Consider the following 20,331-nt stretch of genomic DNA (forward strand, 5'->3'; position numbering starts at 1 on the left):
GCCTAATTTCCGGGATTATTGGGACTGTCCAGTGGGCCCTAGGTGGACCACTAGGCGGAGTGCCTCCTTTGGGTGAAGGGGATGGAGGGCGCCCCATTATTAGTTTAAAGGCTTCCCCTCAATACCAAATTTGGACTTACAATCCCTCCACCAATGGAATCCCTTTCTACACGGGGGCAAGGCATCTTAGGCAGAGTTTGCTTCTTAGTCTGGCCTGAGGGACGTCCCTGTGGGGCACAGGGTCTTATTCGTCCTGTAGGGCACTCTCTTTTGAAGTGGCCCTGTTAATCAAATCCATAAAAAAATAAAAAAACCTTTCCCAGTGCCACTGGAAGAGGCGCAGGCAGTAGTAAGGGCCTCAGCAAGTGAAGCTTTTTGGGCCTGCAAGGCCACGACCAATGACTGTGATTGGTGGGTTTGAGTACCGACATCCTTAGTGGCCACTATCCACCTCCCCATACATCTGTCCTTCATCCCTGCACAGGCTAGTTTGTGGTCTGTGGTCATCCCCTCCCAGACCAGCATCTTGACAAACTTGTCCTGAAGGGGCTCTGGGGGGAATTTCCTTTGGAGGCTCTTTTTCACCCTCTCAATGAATGTGGCAAGATCCTTGGTAGTCCTCTGAGTAATTCCTGCTACTGGGGGCTCTGAGGGGCCTTCCTCCAACTTTTTCCATGCCGCCAGCCCCAAAGCCCATACCTGCTCCTGATAGGGGCAGGGATAACAGCCTGCTGAAGGCCTGTGGAAAACTGATCACTGGACCCCAACAGCATCCCATAAGTTACAGGAACCGGGGCATTAACAGACTGATTCCTCCCAGCCTGAGCGTGGCACTCCTCATTAAAAAAAAAGCACACCATTTCAGATACAGGGGACCAGGAAGCACGGCCTTGGTTAACTTTTTCCAGTCTTGCGTGGTACACTGTTGGTGGTCCAGACCTGGAGGATGGTTTTGGCCCAGGACGAATTAGGTCCATCCTCAGAGACGGCCTTTTTGAGTTCTTTCAAATCTTGGGCCTCCCAGGGATACCATAAGTCTGGTCTATTGGCCCCAGGGTTAGCATTTACCAGGAAAGCCATACAAGATGGTGGCTTAACTGGCTTTTCCGGGTTTGCACAAGAGGGCGGAGAATTTCCATGGGGGGAGGGGTGATAATATGGCAAAGGCCGCTCCCCATCCTGACTCTCTACCATGTGTTCCGGGACAGGGGCACTTGGTATGGAACCCAGAGAACCAGGCCAGGGATCAAAAGGGTCTAGGAGGCTACTGTCAGAGTGAGGTTTTAAATCTTTCTCCTCCTGGACAACGAGAGGACTGACCTGCTGTGACCCAAGTCACTCCTTAACAATAGTTTCCCAATCTGGGCCATCCTACTTAGTGTAAGATTGCCCCATCTTTCCAGGGATACCCTTACCTTGGAACTCGCTTGGCTTGGCTCGCAGATACTTTCACTCTTGGTGAACCGACTTCTTCATGTTCCTGTTCTGGGTCCCTGTTCCATGTCCCTGTTCTGTGTCCCTGTTCGGGTGCCAGATGTCAGGGGTTTTAGCCCTCCGTTTCCTCTTGACCTGCAGGAGAGATGGGGAAAGCATGCCCCGACCAGATGAGCCAAGAAAGGCAAAGGTCAACTGGCCGCCCACACTCAGCCCTTCCTCACGGGTGGACAATCAGATGTTCCAGGGAGTGGAGTCAAAGCAGGATCTCATTTATTGAGGAAGTACACACAGCTAATATAATGTGCAGGAGCCAATCAGGATAAAGGTCAGAGGGGTGAAGCAAGTTTTCATGTGTACACCCATCCCATGGTCTGTAAGGGAAGGCAGAAGCTGTCCACGAGGGCGGAAGAGTCCTGTACCTCTCCTGGAGGTGGTCTGTTTTTTTCCATCACCACCCACAGTACCGCCTCCGGGCTGATTGCCAGGCGCCATCCCAGCCACATGTGCAGCCCCAAGACCGGGAAGCGGGCAGCAAGTCATGCCCTACAATTTATGGGTGTAGTTTTTATACCCTGCTACTTGATGAATTCATTCATTAGTTCTAGAAGTTTTCTGGTAGAATTTTTTGGATCTTCTAGGTATAGAATCATGTCATCAGCAAATAGTGATAGTTTGAATTTTCTTTACCTATTTGTATTCTTTTGATTTCTTTCTTCTGTCTAATTGCTCTGGCTAGAGTTTCAAGAATGATATTGAATAGAAGTGGTGAAAGAGGACATCCTTGCCTTGTTCCAGTTTTTACAGGGAATGCTTTCAATTATTCTCCATTTAGAATGATGCTGGCCTTGAATTTACAATATGTAGCTTTTACAATGTTGAGGTATGTTCCTACTACCCACTAGTTTTTCTAGTGTTTTGAACATGAATGAATGGATGCTGAATTTTGTCAAATACTTCTCCTGCATCTATTGAGATAATCATATGATTATCTTATTTAAGAGTGTTGACATGATGAATTACATTTATTTATTTCTATATATTGAACCAATATTGCATCCCTGGGATGAACCCCATTTGATCATAGTGCACTATATTTTTAATTTGTTTTTGTATGCAATTCACTATAATTTTATTGAGAATTTTTGTATCGGCAGGACCCATGCCCACACCTGTGCACCGGCTCCCCATCTACCAATGTGGGGTTCCCCTGGCCACCTCCATCTTGGGACACTGCAACCACTGCCACAGTCCCCTCCACATGGTAGCCTGCACCTGGGGACACCAGACAGGGTCTGGAGACAGCTTCCCACCATAGCACTGCCTGTCACAGCACTGCATCTCCAGACACTCCACCCAATGCCATCACATGGACACACTTGCTGCCCCATCTCTGAAAGTGGTCACCTTCATCTTGGGACATCTTTGCCACCATCTTGGGCATCTTGGGCGATGCTCCCGCCATCTCCATCACCATCTTTAGTTGGTGCAATTCCCATCTTGGGACACTAGCTGGGGCCTAGAAGCAATACTAAGATCCTTATAGTCTCCTACCCCATCCCCCTCGCCACAAACCCAGATAGCACTTGCAGATAAGCCAACTTCTTTTTGATTCCTCTCTCATGTTTCCTGCAAGGGCTATACCCACCTCCAGGAGTTCTGCCTCCAAGAACAATCCTCCCACACTAATAACCTTCACCATCCTGGGGGTGGAGATACCAGCAAACAACAAACAACCCCATGTACTGTATAAAAAGGGAAGCAGGAAAGATACTAAACTCCAACAGAAACAATCATTCAAATTTCCTTTGAAATTTTTGCTCTCTTCTTCCACCCTCATATCCCTGACATTTGTGAAACCAAATACTTTTCATGAATTAGGCTACTGAGGACTGGGATGTCTGAATAGTACATTACAGTTTTGTTGTATATTCTTTTATCTATTGTTTTTACATTTTTTCTTATTAATTTTTGTTCTCTCTCTCTCTCTCTCTCTCTCTCTATATATATATATATATATATATATATTTCTTCCTACTTATCTGTCTCCTCAGAGTCTCTTCCTCTATTTTCTCTTGCTATAAGCCAACTTCTTTTTGATTCCTCTCTCATGTTTCCTTGCCGTATTCCAGCTGGGCAAAATAACTGGGAGGTGACAAGCAACTTGAAGGTTGAAGCGGGAACTGCTTTATTGCGGAACAGCAGAGGTATATATATCTAACTGATTACATACAGCTTGACTCAATCAGCATCATCCAATCATAGCATTGCTCCCCTACAGATACAGCAATCAGCCAATAAGGAGTCCCCACCATCTTGATGGCTCAGTGGCGTTGCCTCACAAACCACTCCTCCTGGCAAACTGCCAGGCACCATCTTGACTTGATTGCAGCCTACAACATTTCCTAATATCTAATACCTCTATATCCTCATCTTCACCTCCTTAACATCTCATCCTACAACAACCCCATCTCTCTTTGTCCACCATTAGAAACTGTAGACCCTATCACAAACCCACTATTTATAACAGGATAATAATTAAACATACCATTTATGTTTATTGTGATAAAATTGTAAATGTCTTAATAGGAACTATTTGGTTTAAGGCTGCATATTGTTTGCATTGGGATCTGTTAATATTGATCTGCCCCCTAAAGAAGTGGTATAGGAAATTTGCAGAGACACTATAAGTCTATAGGGTAAAAACTGTAATACCTTGGCTCCACACGGCTAGAGGTGAAGACACAAAACAACATGAAAAAACAAGGGAATAAAGTGCCCCCAAAAAACCAAGATACTCCATTATTAGAATTCATTGCCAGCATAATAGAAAAATGTCAGAGAAGGAGTTCAGGATGTACATATTTAAATGTTCTGTGAAGTAAAGGATGATAAGAAAGAAAACAGGCAACAAAAGATCACTTTGATAAAGAACTATGTTAGCAAATACAGGAAGCAAAAGATTGCTTCAATAAAGAGATAGAGATTCTGGTAAAAAACAAACAGAAGTCCTTGAAATGAAGGAAACAATAAACCAAATTAAATATCAATAGAAAGCATCACCAAAAGACTAGATCACTTGGAAAACAGAACCTCAGACAATGAATACAAAATATATAATTGTGAGGATGCAAGATGGAGGAATAGAAGAGGTACTGTTTCTGGCTGCTCTGTGGCAGGAATCCAAGAAAGCAGTCAGGCAGCATTTCCACAAGATCTCACCTAGACAGAATACAACATCTCAGAGCATGCGACAGGACCCCAATACAGTGGATTTTTGCAGAAACCACCAGCATTGCAAACACCCTTGCAGAAATCAGAGCCTCTTTGTTCCAATAAGACTCTGGACTCCAGACCCAAAGCGCAGTTCTAGCACTCACACACACACAAACACACACCTCTCAAGAGACCTAGCAGAATCATCAAATCAGCACCTCTGCAGAACTACAGAACTACAGACTGTGCTCCACTCCAATGCAGGTAACTTGACTGCATTCTAGCCACAGCACAAGGATATCCCAGCTCCCCGCAACTCACCAGACACCCTGGCGCTAGAAGCAGACGAATTCCATCTTGGAAAACCTTTCTCCCCATTTTTTTGGTGGGCGTGGCTATCAGGGCAGATCTCTGACTGAACAGGCACCTGGTTTCCAACTCCCTCTCCCCCCAGTTGCGATAACTCAGCACAGTGACTACCCAGCCCCAAAACAGCTCTCAGTTGAACAGGAACACAGTGCAACTAGGGCACTGCCCATCTGGTGCAAGCTGAGGGTTAGAGGTTCCACAGTTTAGACCTGATAAGCAAGAGAGGGGAGGGGTCTAAAACCTGGAGCAAAACACAGAGACCAGGATCAGGGAAGCTCCAGGCAAGAGAGGGAAATGATACCAGGAGCTCAAGTCTTTTCACCCTGGTTACCACACCATCCTGAGGGCAGAGACTCAAGCTTAAAACAGACAACTCCACCTACTGGAAGAGAAGAGAAGCAGGAAAGAAATGAAATTCTAAAGAGTATATATTTTTTTCCTTATTATCCTTTTTCTTTCTCCTCTACCCTTCTATCCTCTGGCCCTCACAATCCCAACATATGTGAAACTAATAACTTTACATGAAATAGAACTTTGAAAACTGAGTCACCTGAATAATATAATATAGAAGAATTGTATAACCTCCCCCCTTAATTTCTCTCTCTTTTTTCTCTTTCTTTCTTTCCCTTTTTTCTTCTTCTCTTTCTTCTTCTTTCAGCCTCCAAATTTTACTATTTTTACATCCTGTAATTTTTAAATACATTTGTGTTTGGTTTTATGTACTCTACTGTCCTCCCATGTATTTGTCTACCCTAAATTACCTTCTATCTATTCCCCTGCTACTAACCCTCTTCATTAGAGTTCTCCTCCAAATGTCCTTAGTTACATTAACCCCATACCCTCACATCTTTCCCCCTTAGCATATCATCCTATGCATGACCCCCAGTTCACTGTCTGCCACCAGAAACTATACACCTTTTATGAAACTACTGATTATATTTTAAATAATAATTGAATCCAACATTTCTGGACATGGAGACTAACTATAAATGTCTTAATACCAATAATTTATTTATAGGTGGCATATTATTGATATTGGGATATGTTAACTTTGTCCTTCCCCACAAAGGAGAGATTCTTGGAATCATACAAGAGCACTACAAATCTATAGGGTAAAAACAATAACACACCAGTCCCACAGAGCTGGAAAGAAAGAAATGCAAGCAACATGAAAAGACAAGGGAAGAAAGCACCACAAAAAATTCAACGCAACACATCATTAGAAGAATTGACAGCTACAGCAGAAAAAAGTACAGACAAAGATTTAAGGATATACATGATTAAAATTTTTTGGGATGTCAAAGAAGACATAAGAGAACAAATACAGGCAGTGAAAGATCACTCTGACAATGAGATACATAAATATATCCAAGAAGCAAAAGATCACCTCAACAAAAAAAAAAAAAAAAAAAAAACAGAAATCCTTGAAATGAAAGAAATAATAAACCAAATTAAAATTCAATTAAATTAAAAATTCAAACGAGAGTGTCACCAACAGAGTATACCACTTAGAAGACAGGACATCAGAAAATGAAGATAAAATATATCATATTGAAAAGAATGTAGACAGCTCAGCAAAAATGATAAGAAACCACAAGCAGAACATTCAAGAAATATGGGATAGCATAAAGAGACCAAATTTAAGAGTTATTGGGATAGAGGAAGGCATAGAGATCCAAACCAAAAGAATGAGCAATCTGTTCAATGAAATACTATCAGAAAAGTTTCCAGACATGAAAAATGAAATGCAAATCCAAATCCAAGAAGCCTACAGAACACTGAATGTGCAAAATCACAACATATCCACACAAAGACACATTATGATGAAAATGCCCAACATACAGAATAAGGAGAGAATTTTAAAAGCCACAAGAGAAAGGAATCAGGTTGCATATAGGGGTAAACCAATTAGGATAACGATAGATTTTTCAGCACAGACCCTGAAAGCTAGAAGATCCTGGAACAATATATCTCAAGCTCTGAAAGATAATGGGTGCCAACCAAGAATCTAGTATCCAGCAAAATTAAGCTTCAAATATGAAAATGAAATAAAAGCATTCCATGATAAACAAAAGTTAAAAGAATTTATAGCTAGAAAACTGGCACTACAAACATGCTTGGCAAAATATTTCATGAAGAGGAAATGAAAAACAGCAATGAAAACCAGCAGAGGGAGGTATTACACTAAAGGAAAAACTAATCAAAGAGGAAAACCAAGTCAAGTTAAATAACAAAAATAAATAAATATGGCTGGAAATACAAACCATGTCTCAATAGTAACCCAAAATGTTAATGGCTGAAACTCACCAATCAAAAGACATAGACTAGCAGATTGGATTTTTTTAAAAATCCAATAATATACTGCCTACAGGAGACTCATCTGTTAGGAAAAGACATACAGAGATCGAAGGTGAAAGGTTGGGAAAAATCATACCACTCACCTGGACTGCAGAAGCAAGCAGGAGTTTCCATACTCATATAAAATAAAGTTGACTTCAAGCCAAAATTAATCAAAAGGGATAAAGATGGACATTACTTACTGCTCAAGGGAACCATAAACCAACAAGACATTACAATCATAAATATATATGCCCCAAACAATAATACAGCTATGTTCATCAAACAAACTCTTCTCAAGTTCAAGAATCAAATTGACCACAACATAATAAACATGGGTGACTTTAACACACCTGTTTCACCACTGGACAGATCTTCCAAACAAAAGCTGAATTAAAAAAAACTATAGAGCTCAATAACACAATTAATAACTTAGACTTAACTGACATATATAGAATATTTCAACTGGCATCAAACAGATATACTTTCTTCTCAGCAGCACAGGGACCTTTCTCTAAAATAGACCATATATTATGCCACAAAACAACTCTTAGCAAATACAAAAAAAGTAGAGATACTACCATGTATTTTAACAGATCATAATGGGATAAAATTGGAAATCAATGATAAAATAAAAAATAAAAATTTATGTATCACATGGAGACCAAACAATATGATACTGAATAAGCAATGGGTTACAGAAGACAACAAGGAGGAGATTTTAAAAATCTTAGATATAAATGAGAACACAGACACAACATATCGAAATCTCTGGGACACTATGAAAGCAGTACCAAGAGGAAAATTCATTGCATGGCGTTTCTTCTTCCTTAAAAGAAGAAAAAGTCAACAAATAAATGACCTCACACTACATCTCAAAGCCCTAGAAAAAGAAGAACAAACCAATAGCAAAAGCAGTAGAAAACAATAAATAATTAAAATTAGAGCAGAAATCAATGAAATTGAAACAAAAGAAATAATTGAAAAAATTGACAAAACTAAAAGTTGGGTCTTTGAAAAAATAAATAAGATCGACAGACCCTTAGCCATGCTAACAAAGAGAAGAAGAGAGAGAACCCAAATTACTAGCATACATGATGGAAAAGGCAATATCACAATAGACACTTCAGAAATACAGAATATAATTAGAAATTATTTTCTAACCTTCTACTTCAATAAAATAGAAGACATTGAAGGCATCGACAAATTTCTTAAGTCATATGATCTGCCCAGATTGAGTTAGAAAAATATACACAACTTAAACAGACAATATCAAGTGAGGAAATATAAAAAGCCATCAAAAGCTTACCAACCAAGAAAAGCCCAGGACCAGATGGATACACATGGATATATAAGACCTTTATAGAAGAACTAATACCAATACTCTTCAATTTATTTCAGGAAATAGAAAAAGAAGGAGCACTTCCAAACTCATTCTATGAGGCCAATATCACCCTGATTCCAAAACCTGGCAACAACACTTCAAAGAAAGAAAACTTCAGATCAATATCTCTAATGAACATAGATGCAAAAATCCTCAATAAAATTCTGGCAAATCAAATACAAAAACATATCAAAAAGATTGTGCACCATGATCAAGTGAGATTCATCCCAGAGATGCAAGGTTGGTTCAACATATGGAAATAAATAAATGTAATTCATCACATCAATAGACTTAGAGATAAGAATCATAATCATCTTGATAGATGCAGAAAAAGCATTTGACAAAATACAGCACCCCTTTATGTTCAAAACTCTAGAAAAACTAGGAATAACAGGAACATATCTCAACATCATAAAGGCTATCTACACTAAGACTTAGGCCAACATCATTCTAAATAGAGAAAAATTGAAGGCATTCCCTCTCAGGGATGCCCTCTTTCACCACTTCTATTCAACATAGTTCTTGAAACACTGGCCAGAGCCATTAGACAGATGAAAGAAATTAAAAAGATATGTATAGGAAAAGAAGAACTTAAATTAGCTCTATTTGCTGACAATATGATTCTATACCTAGAAGATCCAAAAAACTCCACCAGGAAACTTCTAGAACTAGTAAATGAATTCAGCAAAGTAGCAGGATATAAAATCAACACCTATAAATCAAAGGCATTTCTGTATATCAGTGATAAATCCTCTGAGAAGGAAATGAAGAAAACTACCCCATTCATAATATCCTCAAAAAAATAAGATACTTGAGAATCAACTTAATAAAAGAGGCAAAAGATCTATATAATTAAAACTACAGAACCCTAAAGAAAGAAATCAAAGAAGACCTTAGAAGATGGAAGGATCTACCTTGCTCTTGGATAGGCAGAATTAATATTATTAAAGTGACCATACTACCAAAAGCACTATACAGGTTCAATGCAATTCCGATCAAAATCCCAATGGCATTCCTCATAGAAATAGAAAAAGCAATCATGAACTTCATCTGGAAAAATAAGAGACTCAGAATAGTTAAAGCAATCCTAAACAGGAAGAGTGAAGCAGGTGGTGTCGCTATACCAGAACTTAAACTATACTACAGATCAATAGTAACAAAAACAGCATGATATTGGCACCAACACAGACTGGTAGTTCAATGGTACAGAATAGAGGACACAGAGACTAATCCACAAAGTTACAATTATCTTATAGTAGACAAAGGTGCCAAAAACATGCACTGGAGAAAAGATAGCATCTTCAACAAATGGTGCTGGGAAAACTAGAAATGCATATGCAACAAAATGAAATTAAGCCCCTATCTCTCACCATGCACAAAACAATAAGTCAAAATGAATCAAGGACCTAGGAATTAAACCAGAGACTCTGTGTCTAATAGAAGAAAAAGTAGGCCCTAATCTTCATCATGTGCGATTAGGCCTCATCTCCCTTAATAAGACTCCTATAGCACAAGAATTAAAATCAGGAATCACCAAATGGGATGGAATCAAACTAAAAAATTTCTTCTCAGCAAAAGAAATAATCTGTGAGGTGAATAGAGAGCCTACATCTTGGGAGCAAATCTTTACCCCTCACACATCAGATAGAGCACTAATCTCTAGGGTATATAAAGAATTCAAAAAGCTAAATGCCAAAAAAACAAATAACCCAATCAACAAATTGGCTAAGGACCTGAACAGACACTTCTCAGAAAAGGATATACAATCAATCAACAAACAGATGAAAAAATGTTCATCATCTCTAATAATCAGAGAAATGCAAATCAAAACTACTGTAAGATATCTCACTCCAGTCAGAATGGCAGCTATTATGAAGACAAACAACAATAAGTGTTGGCGAGGATGTGGGGAAAAGGTACACTCATACATTGCTAGTGGGACTGCAAATTGGTGAAGCCAACTTGGAAACAGTATGGAGATTCCTTGGAAAACTGGGTATGGAACCACCATTTGACCCATCTATTCCTCTCCTCAAACTACCCAAAGGACTTAAAAACAGCATATTTCAGGGACACCGCCACATCAATATTTATAGCAGCACAATTCACAATACCTGAACTGTGGAGCCAACCTAGATGTCCTTCAGTGGATGAATGGATAAAAAAAAATGGGGCATATATATACAACGGAATTTTACTCAGCATTAAAAAAGAACAAAACCATGGCATTTGCAGGTAAATGGAAGGTATTGGAGAAGATAATGGTAAGTGAAGCCAACCCCCAAAAAATAAATGCTGAATGTTTTCTCTGATATAAGGAGGTTGACTCATAGTGGGGTAGGGAGGGGGAACATGGGAGGAATAGATGAATTCTAGATAGGGAAGAGGGGTGAGAGGGAAAGGGAAGGGGCAGGGGATTAGCAAGGATGGTGGAATGTTATGGACATCATTATACAAAGTACATGTACGAAGACTTGAATTGGGTGTCAACATACTTTATATACAAAGAGAGATACAAAAATTGTGGTATATATGTGTATTAAGAATTGTAATGTAAAAAATAAAGTACTTGTATAAAGGCAAAAAAAAAAAGAATAGCATTACCTTCGATTAGGTAGAGGGAAGTGAAAGGAGGGCAAGGCAGAGGATGTGAGGATAAGAAAGATAGTAGAATGAAACGGCCATTATTACTTTATGTATATATGTGACTGTATGACCAATATGATTCTACAATATGTATACTCAGAAGAATGAGAAATTATATCCCATCTATGTATGATATATCAAAGTATTTAAGTGCATTCTACTGTCATGTATAACTAATTAAAACAAATACAAAATTAATTTTGAAAAAAGAAATAATAATCTTAAAAAAAATTCTACTCTAACTTGAATGGGATTGGGGAGCTCCAGAATAGACCAGAAGTTTCTACTTATATCTCATGGTTTAAAATTGCCTTTGTGCTCTGTAATCTTATGTTTCCTTTATTTTTAATTATGAACTAACTAATTGTATATTCACACTTACAAGAAATAACACAGAAAAATCAGTGTGTGTGTGTGTGTGTGTGTGTGTGTATATATATATATATATATATATATATATAGTTTGTTTGTTTTGTTTTGGGGGGTTATTGAGGATTGAACTCAGGAGCATTCAACCATTGAGCCACATCCCCAGCCCTATTTTGTGTTTTATTTAGAGACAGGGTCTCACTGAGTTGCTTAGCAACTCACTTTTGCTAAGGCTGGCTTTGAACTTGTGCTCCTCCTGTCTCAGCCTCCTGAGCTGCTGGGATTACAGGCATGCGCCACTGGCACCAGTCCAATCAATGCATATTTATCAGTTTCCCACAACAACAACTTCTTATAAAACTATACTACAGTGTAACCAAGATATTCACATTAACACAAGGCACCCACTTATTCAGATTTCCCACTTTTACTTGCACTTGTGTATGTGTGTGTTTATACCTCTGCAATTTTATCACAAATCTAAGTTCATGGATGCACCACCAGTGAATATACACAACAGGTTCATTACGGAGAGCATCCCTCATGTTGCTCTGTTTCATACTCATAAGCACTTCCCTCATGACCCTTTACCCCTTCCCCAGTGCATAGAAATTGTTCTCCATAATTTTATATTTCAAGAATATTATAGGGCTGGGGATATAGCTCAGTTGATAGAGTGCTTGCCTCACATGCACAAGGCTCTGGGTTCAATCTCCAGCACCACAGAGGAAAAAAAGAATATTATGTAAATAGGATTGGCTTATTATATTCAACGTAACTCTAAAAATTCATCCAGATTGTTGCATCTATCAATAGTTCCTCCCTTCTATTGCAGAGTAGCATTCCACAGTATGAACTTTCTAAATATCAAGACTTGCATATGTGGAATAAATTCTACTTGGTCATAAATGTAATTCTTACATAAGGCTAGATTCAACTTGGCATATTTTTGAGGATTTTAAGTTCATCAAAGATATTTGTTCTATATTTTTGTATTTTCTTTAGTTTTGTAAATATGGTAATTATGACCTCATAAAATCTAATGCACATTCTTCTATTTTCTAGAACATACTATAAAATATAATATTCTCTTTTTTACCTTTTATTTGTTTATTTATTTATTTATGTATTTATGTGGTGCTGGGGATTGAACTCAGGGCCTGACACATGCTAGGCAAGTGCTGTCCCACTGAGCTACAACCCAGCCCAAAATATAGTATTCTTCTTCAATTAATTATTCTTATTCTCTGAAATCACCTGCTTCTAGAGATTTCCTTAGGGGAAATTTTCAATTATGAATTCATTTTAATAGTTACATAACTATTCCAATTATCCATTTTTATCTTGTTATGTGGTTTTGAGAAATTCAATTTCTTCTTAGATACAGCACATAAGCATAGGAAAATTGTTCTTACTGCTTCCTTATTTTCCATTTAATGATTGCAGGATTGTAATGATAACATTTCATTCTTGACATTAATGTTTTATATCTTCTTTGTGCTTTTATCTTCTTTATGTGGGCTTACCGGTTTTATTTTTTGAAGAACTAAATTCTGCTTTAATGATTTCTACATTTTTTCCTATTTCAACTTACTCTTATAAATACTCTTATCTTCATTTCCATCCATCTGCTTCTCTTAAAACTTTTTATTCTATTTTTTCAAGTTTCTTGAGGTTTCAAGAAAAATTTGTGGGATTTTTTTTCTTTTATAATGTAAACATTCAGTGCTATAACCTTTCAACTCAACATATCTTAAGCTACATCCCACAACTTTAATATGTTATATTTCATTTGGTTTTATACATACATATTTGTTTTATATTTTTTATATTTTTTATATTTTTTCAAGCAAGTAAGATTTCAGAATCCCAAGGAATCAAATGCAGATACTGCTTATCAGGTCAGCTCTTCAATCAACAAACATTGCTGAGAAAATCTCATCCAACCGCAAAAGGATTCCTCAATCCACCTCCCAGCCTTCCTCTCCCAACCCCAACAAGTTAATCGAGGTAAGAAGGAAACAAAATGAGAAGCACATAGAATCTGAAAAACTATAGTTAAATGGAGAAAAATATGAAGGCTCATTTAAAATAAGGAAAATGGCTAGACACATATTGTTTACAAGACTAAAGTTAAAACTATGAAGAAATTTGGGGATGTTGATTTAAAAAATCACCCCTTATCTCACTAAAGTATTCTAATTTCCTCACTTTGCTCCTGTGCATTCTTAAATCAGTGCACATGAAATTAAGGGGTTTGCTACTCTACTGAAATCTTTTAAAGTGTGTTTTCTTTTAAATAATTGCAGCATATAAAATGCCTTAGAAACTGTATCCAACTCTCAATTTAGAAAGGAAATTTGACATCCCAGGTGGTCAGGAGTATAACACACCATAAATCTACCTCCTTCCTTTCACTGAACATTCTTCTAAAAAGGAAACAAAAAGCTAGGCAGCAGAGGAGTAGATAGAAAACCACTAAATTCCCTTTCAACCTTTTCATTCCAGTCTCTTAAATATATTACTGTTCAAAATAGTCGAGGGAAAAAGCAAAGCTACTTGGGATGCTAATGCACCATTCCTCATATGGGAAATACTCGAACCAGACTAGGGAAATGAAGGAGGATAATGAACATAGTTTCTGCAAAATAGTGCCTGCTTAGGCAGGAGAATTAAGTAAAGAAAGCAGGGTGTACCGGCAAATACAGTTGTATGGATAAAGTCACAATAGTTAACAAAAACGCAAGAGCTAGATATCGCTTCAGTTAGCTTTATTTATATGTGAATGATAATACAATCATCAAATGTGCATTTATGAAAAATGAAATTTAACAAATCCTAAAATAAATTTAAATACAGAATTAGTACTTCAACAACGGCAAAGTTAGCAAGTATGTAGTAGAATAAGAATGATTTTAAAAGCACGAGCTTTAGATTATGTAATATTTTTATTGAGAAGGTATGTCTTAAATTATTATAACTCCACTATCATGATAAACATTTTCATTCAAGTACCTGAATAATTTTCTAGTTCTTGCATTCATTTAACAGATTCAATCACAAGGTTACATATATAATAAGCAGCTCAATGTGATCATCAAGTCCCACACTATGAAATACCATCTTAAGAATGGCCTCAAATTTTAAATCCAGAAGACAAAAGAAACCCAGAAACTTTGTAAGGCATTCACAAACACAATGAAAGAAATAGAAAAATATTTCAACATTTTGTTAAATGCTTTCTCTTCAGACATATGTGGTGGCTACAGAGAGGGGAATAGCTGACAGTGACCTAGGTGTTAGAGAAAGGGAAATTTGAGGGGGGGGGGGGGAAAGCGAGGGCGGGGGGGAGAGGGGGGTGCTTTCCAAAACCTTCCAGTGACCAAAGTGAAACACAAAAGCAACTAAGTATATTTCACAATTCTCAAATTCTCTTTAGTTGACTGTCAGTAATTAATGTTGGCACCATGTTGCAATTACAGGACACTAATGCAAACACTACTGTCTTTTGTATTCCTGCAATGTTTTCATTTGAGAAAACCTGCAGTAAGAAGTCTGCTTACACCTGAATAAGTAACAAGGAAACAGGGCACCGTAGAATAATAAGGCCCTAAGAAAGGCAGCAGGTCGTATAGTTACCTCCTTGTGGGCAAAATCCCTGCCCTAAAACTATGCAACCTACTACCTCTTCCTAGGAACCCATTTTATTCTTGCTGATCTTCTATTTGGCAGGTGCACATCAAAATACCCAGTTAAATTAGGCCATATTCTTTCAATCTTGTTTCAAACACAACCAACTAGAATTCTTTCACTAATGCTTTTAAAGTTATTGACTGTATGGCTTTTCTATAAGCCAAAACAGTACTTGCTTAAAAACAAACCTCAAGTTAAAAAGAAGAAAGTAATTACATCAAAGAATACAAGCCAGACCTCTAACTCAACCTACCACATACTAGAGCCTCAGCTTTTTATTTAAATTTTTTTGTTTTGTTTATGGTTACTTGGGATTACTTTAGACATTTAATTACCAAGATTCAAAGATCAAATTTCATAAAACCTCCAGCCTCTCTTGATTAAATATTGTATATAAATCCTGTTTGCCACCTATCAACTGGAGGAAATTATGACTTGAGAGGTCACATTTCAGAATTACATCCAGTTAGTCCCTTCTTCACCCCTGAATTACAGTAAACAGAAGCACTATGGTCATCATTTTTGCTGCCATTAAAAAGCTTTTAGAGTCTGCCACAGTCTCCATAAAGGTTCCTTTTTAAATTATGTTTACAAAATATATCAGTTCTTCACAATCTGATCCACTTTCTCTGCTTAGCTAATAAGGATATTGAGGGCTGGGGATGTGGCTCAAGCGGTAGCAAGCTCGCCTGGCATGCGTGTGGCCCGGGTTCGATCCTCAGCACCACATACAAAGAGGTTGTGTCCGCCAAAAAAAAAAAAAAAAAAATGAATATTAAAAAAACTTCTCTCTAAAAAAAAAAATAATAATAATGATATTGAAATAGGCCCTAACATAATCGATAATATAAACACAATTTTCTCCAGACCTTAGTGAAGTTTCCAAGTTCAGAGCAGTAGATATCCACATTGGAGGGGCACTTAACAGAAAACCGTAAAATTCCACTACTGTACTTGTCACATACTCAGCAGGTGGGTGATGCATATTAGCAATTTGTTTCCCTCCAGTGTTTACACATCCAATTTGGAACAAGAACAAACATGCCAGGGATGAAATAAGCATAAATATTGGTTCAGGACAAAACATCTAGATTTGACCAATCCAAGAGTTTTCATGTTTCCTCTAAAGTTCCCACCACCAATGGTAATGCATGGTAATCATCCAAGATGCTAAGATACTAAATGGAAATATCTTTGAAAAGAAGATTTCTCCCTCACTGTCACATTTTTCCTCTTTCCCCTCTCTTCCTCAAAATAAAATTGTTTAAAGAGCAAGCATTTAAAATGGAGTTCTTAGTCTTGCTTGACTATAATATCCAAGGAAGCATATGGGTTGGCCACCAGAAGAAAGCTGAAATATGGGCCTTTATGGATGTTAAAACAAATTCAATGTTTTTTTCTAATATTTGTCTTTTTTTTTTTTTAAGCAACACACACACTTTCCTACCTAACAGTTTTGGAATAAAGAACCACTTCAGTTTTTCTTAGCAACTTGCCAGGGAACAAAAGCAGAACCCAAAGTCCATCTCCCCCTTTTCAGGATAGTGAATAAATTCTGTCCAAGTCAATACACCAATGAGGTAGTGCTTATATTAGTATTCTCCAAAGCTACTCAAAACCCCAGACTAGGAATGAAATAATCAACCTGACTCAAATTTAGCTCCAACAGTGCCCTTACAGTTAGTATGTACCTTTATACCAAGCTAAAGCTCACTCTAGACATATATACCAGAATGTAGGGCAAGGAACATCCTAAAAGGGTTTGGTCTTCTTTTAAAAATTTCCTGAAAGGTACATTTCTCCAGAGATTTTTGCTTAATTTCAAATTTCTGAAATATATCATGTGAAAATTAAAAGATAAATCAGTGTCTACTACTGTACTCTACTTGAAGGGTGAAAATTAACAACTGACAACTGTAAATACAAGAGTCAAAATTCATCCAAGCTTTAACATCATCTAGATAAAAACAAAATAATGCAGCAAGTCTACTCCTCAGGGAAGGCAATAGATTGTATAGTTATCTCCTGAACAGGGTAAAATCACTACCCCACAACTATACAATCTACTACCTCACTCTGATAGAGCAATCTTTTCCTCTGGAATGAAGAGCACAATTTCTTTCAAAAGAAAAGTTCACACAAAATTATCAGCATCAATCAAAACAAAACATAATTCCGACACAGAAATGAGATAAGCAAAAAGTAGCCCCATTTCTACCTTGTCTACCTGGTAAAGACTTTTCTAGGAAATAATGAAAGATTCTTTTTTAGACAAATTAATTTTAAACACTGAACAACTAGTTATTAACTTTCCGTAAGGCTGACTGAATGCAGACTTTTCTATCACCTTAGGAAAGACAGTAGATTGTATAGTTATCTCCCAGTGGTGGGTGTGACCCTAAAACTATACAACCTACTACCTCATCCCACAGTGAAGAGAATATCCAGGGTCAATGTTGAAAAGGACCACAGCGGAGCACCACGGAAAGGCTTTCTCTTCGGTAATCCTGGTTTCCTGTGTAATGGGGCAAAAAAAGAAATATTAGACCTCTTTTCATTCCTTTAATTTGAACATGAAGTTTCAGTACACATTTTGTATGATCTATACTGTCTTTCACTTCTTTTTATTTTTTTTTACTATTTAAAATGCTTGGTTACCTGAATCCACTTATTTATAAGATTCAAATCACCATTTGTACCATATCTGATAACCACAGGTTGAGCACTTCTAACCCAAAAATCCAATCTTTTGGAGCATCATAATGAGACAAGTGGAAAACTTCACATTAACCTCATGTGCTGAAGAACAGCCAAAACAAGCACACTAAAATTACCGTATAAAATTACCTTCAGGCTGTATTTTTAAGGTATACATAAAGCAAATAAATTTTTCTATTTAGACTTGAATCCCATCCCCAAAATCTCATTATATATACAAATATTCTAAAATCCATAAAATTTCTGGTCCCAAGCATTTCAAATGAAGAATACTTGCCCTATATTATCAGTCTTTGATTTTCATATAGTTGTTGCAAACAAAAATTCATTAATCTTCGAGAAACAAAAAATCGTTACAAAGGAATAATACAAAAGCTTCTGGTAAAATCCAATTACCTCAAAACCTAAAAGCCCTACACATCATACATAATCCATGACCAAATGCATTAATGTACAAAGCAATGACAAAAAAAATAGACACAAGGAAAAACTGATTTTCAATGGAACCACTTGTTTATTCCATACAAGCAAACACTAAATGATCTTACTAGCAAAAAACAATCAAAGACAATCAACCCATCTGTGTCAGGGTCAGGATTCTTCCTTTTAGTTAGAAAAGTGGTGTGAGGATGGGATCCGACAGAGTACAAGATATTTAACAACTTGTACAAAACTGAGCTAAGCTACATGACACCAGTGTTGTTAAATCTTACCTCAACTAATCTAAAACCTGTTACTTATTAGTCTTCAATTTACAGACTTCATACTGAAAAGGTAACTACCACAAAGATTTCAAGTAGGCACCAAATTTAAGAAAGAAATTTATTTGGCAGTGACTTAGTAACAAAACACCCATTTTAAAATTTCAAACATGTAAGCAAAGATATGCTCAATGAAGTAAAATATCAAGTCCAGAAATAAATCTATATGCACAGGCTCAATAGCGCACCAAGACAATTCAACTGGGAAAGAATAGTTTTCCAGTAAATAGTGCTAGGACAACAGCATATCCAAATACAAATGAATGACCACGCCACAACATACCATATACAAAACATAAGACAAATTACCTAATTTACTGGAATTTTAATAGGTATTTAATAGATATTTTAATAGATTTAGTAGATATTTCAAAGAAGATAAAGCTTACAGACAAAAATAGCAAATCTATGAATACAGGCTATGATGAACAGTCTATATTCAGCAGTCAATAGGGAAATGCAACCCCAAATCAATGAGATATCACTTTATAGTCACAAGAATGGCTAATAATCAGAAAGTTACCATGTGCTGGCAAGAATGTGGAAAAATTGGAATCCTAGATTTCTGGTGGGAACTGTGAAATGGTACAACTGCTCTGAAGAACAGTTCAGCAGTTCGTTGAAAAGAAACAGCCAGGCATGGTGCTGCACACCTATAATCCCTGTGACTCATGAGGCTGAAGATGATCTCAAATTCGAGCCCAGCCCAGCAATTTAAGGAGATCCTCAGCAACTTATTGAAACCCTTCCTCAAAAAATAAAAAGGACTGGGGACGTAGCTCAGTAGTAAAGCACTTCTAGGTTCCAAGCCCAGTAGCAAAAAGTTAAACAGAGCTGGGACATGAAGATGCATACCCATAATCCCTGCTACTCAAGATCAAGAGGCTGAGGTTCTCAAATTCCAGGCCTGCCTGGGCAAGTCTGCCTGGAGACCTTACCTCAAAGTAAATTTTAAAACTGCTGGAGCTCTGAGGCAGAAACAGAATGCTCTTGGGTTCAATTCCTAGTACCACCACCATCACCCCCTCCCCCTCCAAAAAAGAGATGAACTGTTATCACATATGGTACAAGAAATACATAATTGGCTCTATTTCCATTTGGTGTTCTTGACATGAATCTCCTCCTAACATCCTCCAATCTCCCAAATGATGACTTAAAAATGCTAATGAGGGAAGCAGGGTGCTGTCACATGCCTATAATCCCAGCAACTGGGGAGGCTGAGGCAGGATCAGGAGTTCAAAGCCAGCCTCAGCAACGGTGGGCCACTAAGCAACTCAGTGAGCCCCTGTCTCTAAATAAAATACAAAATAGGGCCAGGGATGTGGCTCAGTGGTTGAGTATCTGTTAATATTCAATCCTGGGTACTCTCCCCCAAAATGTTAATGTGACTGAAACCTCCTAGGA

At 37.6% G+C, this 20,331-nt stretch overlaps 1 protein-coding gene across 1 annotated transcript in view; it reads right to left on the minus strand.

The window, feature by feature from the left end:
• Positions 1–20,331, minus strand: part of LOC131424664 (uncharacterized) — a 49,113-nt gene that overhangs the window by 3,961 nt on the left and 24,821 nt on the right. The window contains exons 4-5 of the mRNA XM_058583461.1: positions 17,869–17,963; positions 1,416–1,569 (exon numbers count right to left, since the gene is read on the minus strand). Coding sequence (XP_058439444.1) covers positions 17,870–17,963 — 94 coding nt within the window. The 3' untranslated portion in view covers positions 1,416–1,569; position 17,869. The remainder of the gene's footprint in view (positions 1–1,415; positions 1,570–17,868; positions 17,964–20,331) is intronic.

Source organism: Marmota monax, unplaced genomic scaffold (assembly GCF_021218885.2).
Source record: "Marmota monax isolate L192 unplaced genomic scaffold, Marmota_monax_Labrador192_F-V1.1 WCK01_AAM20220418_F8-fsc00231, whole genome shotgun sequence".
NCBI lineage: Eukaryota > Metazoa > Chordata > Mammalia > Rodentia > Sciuridae > Marmota > Marmota monax.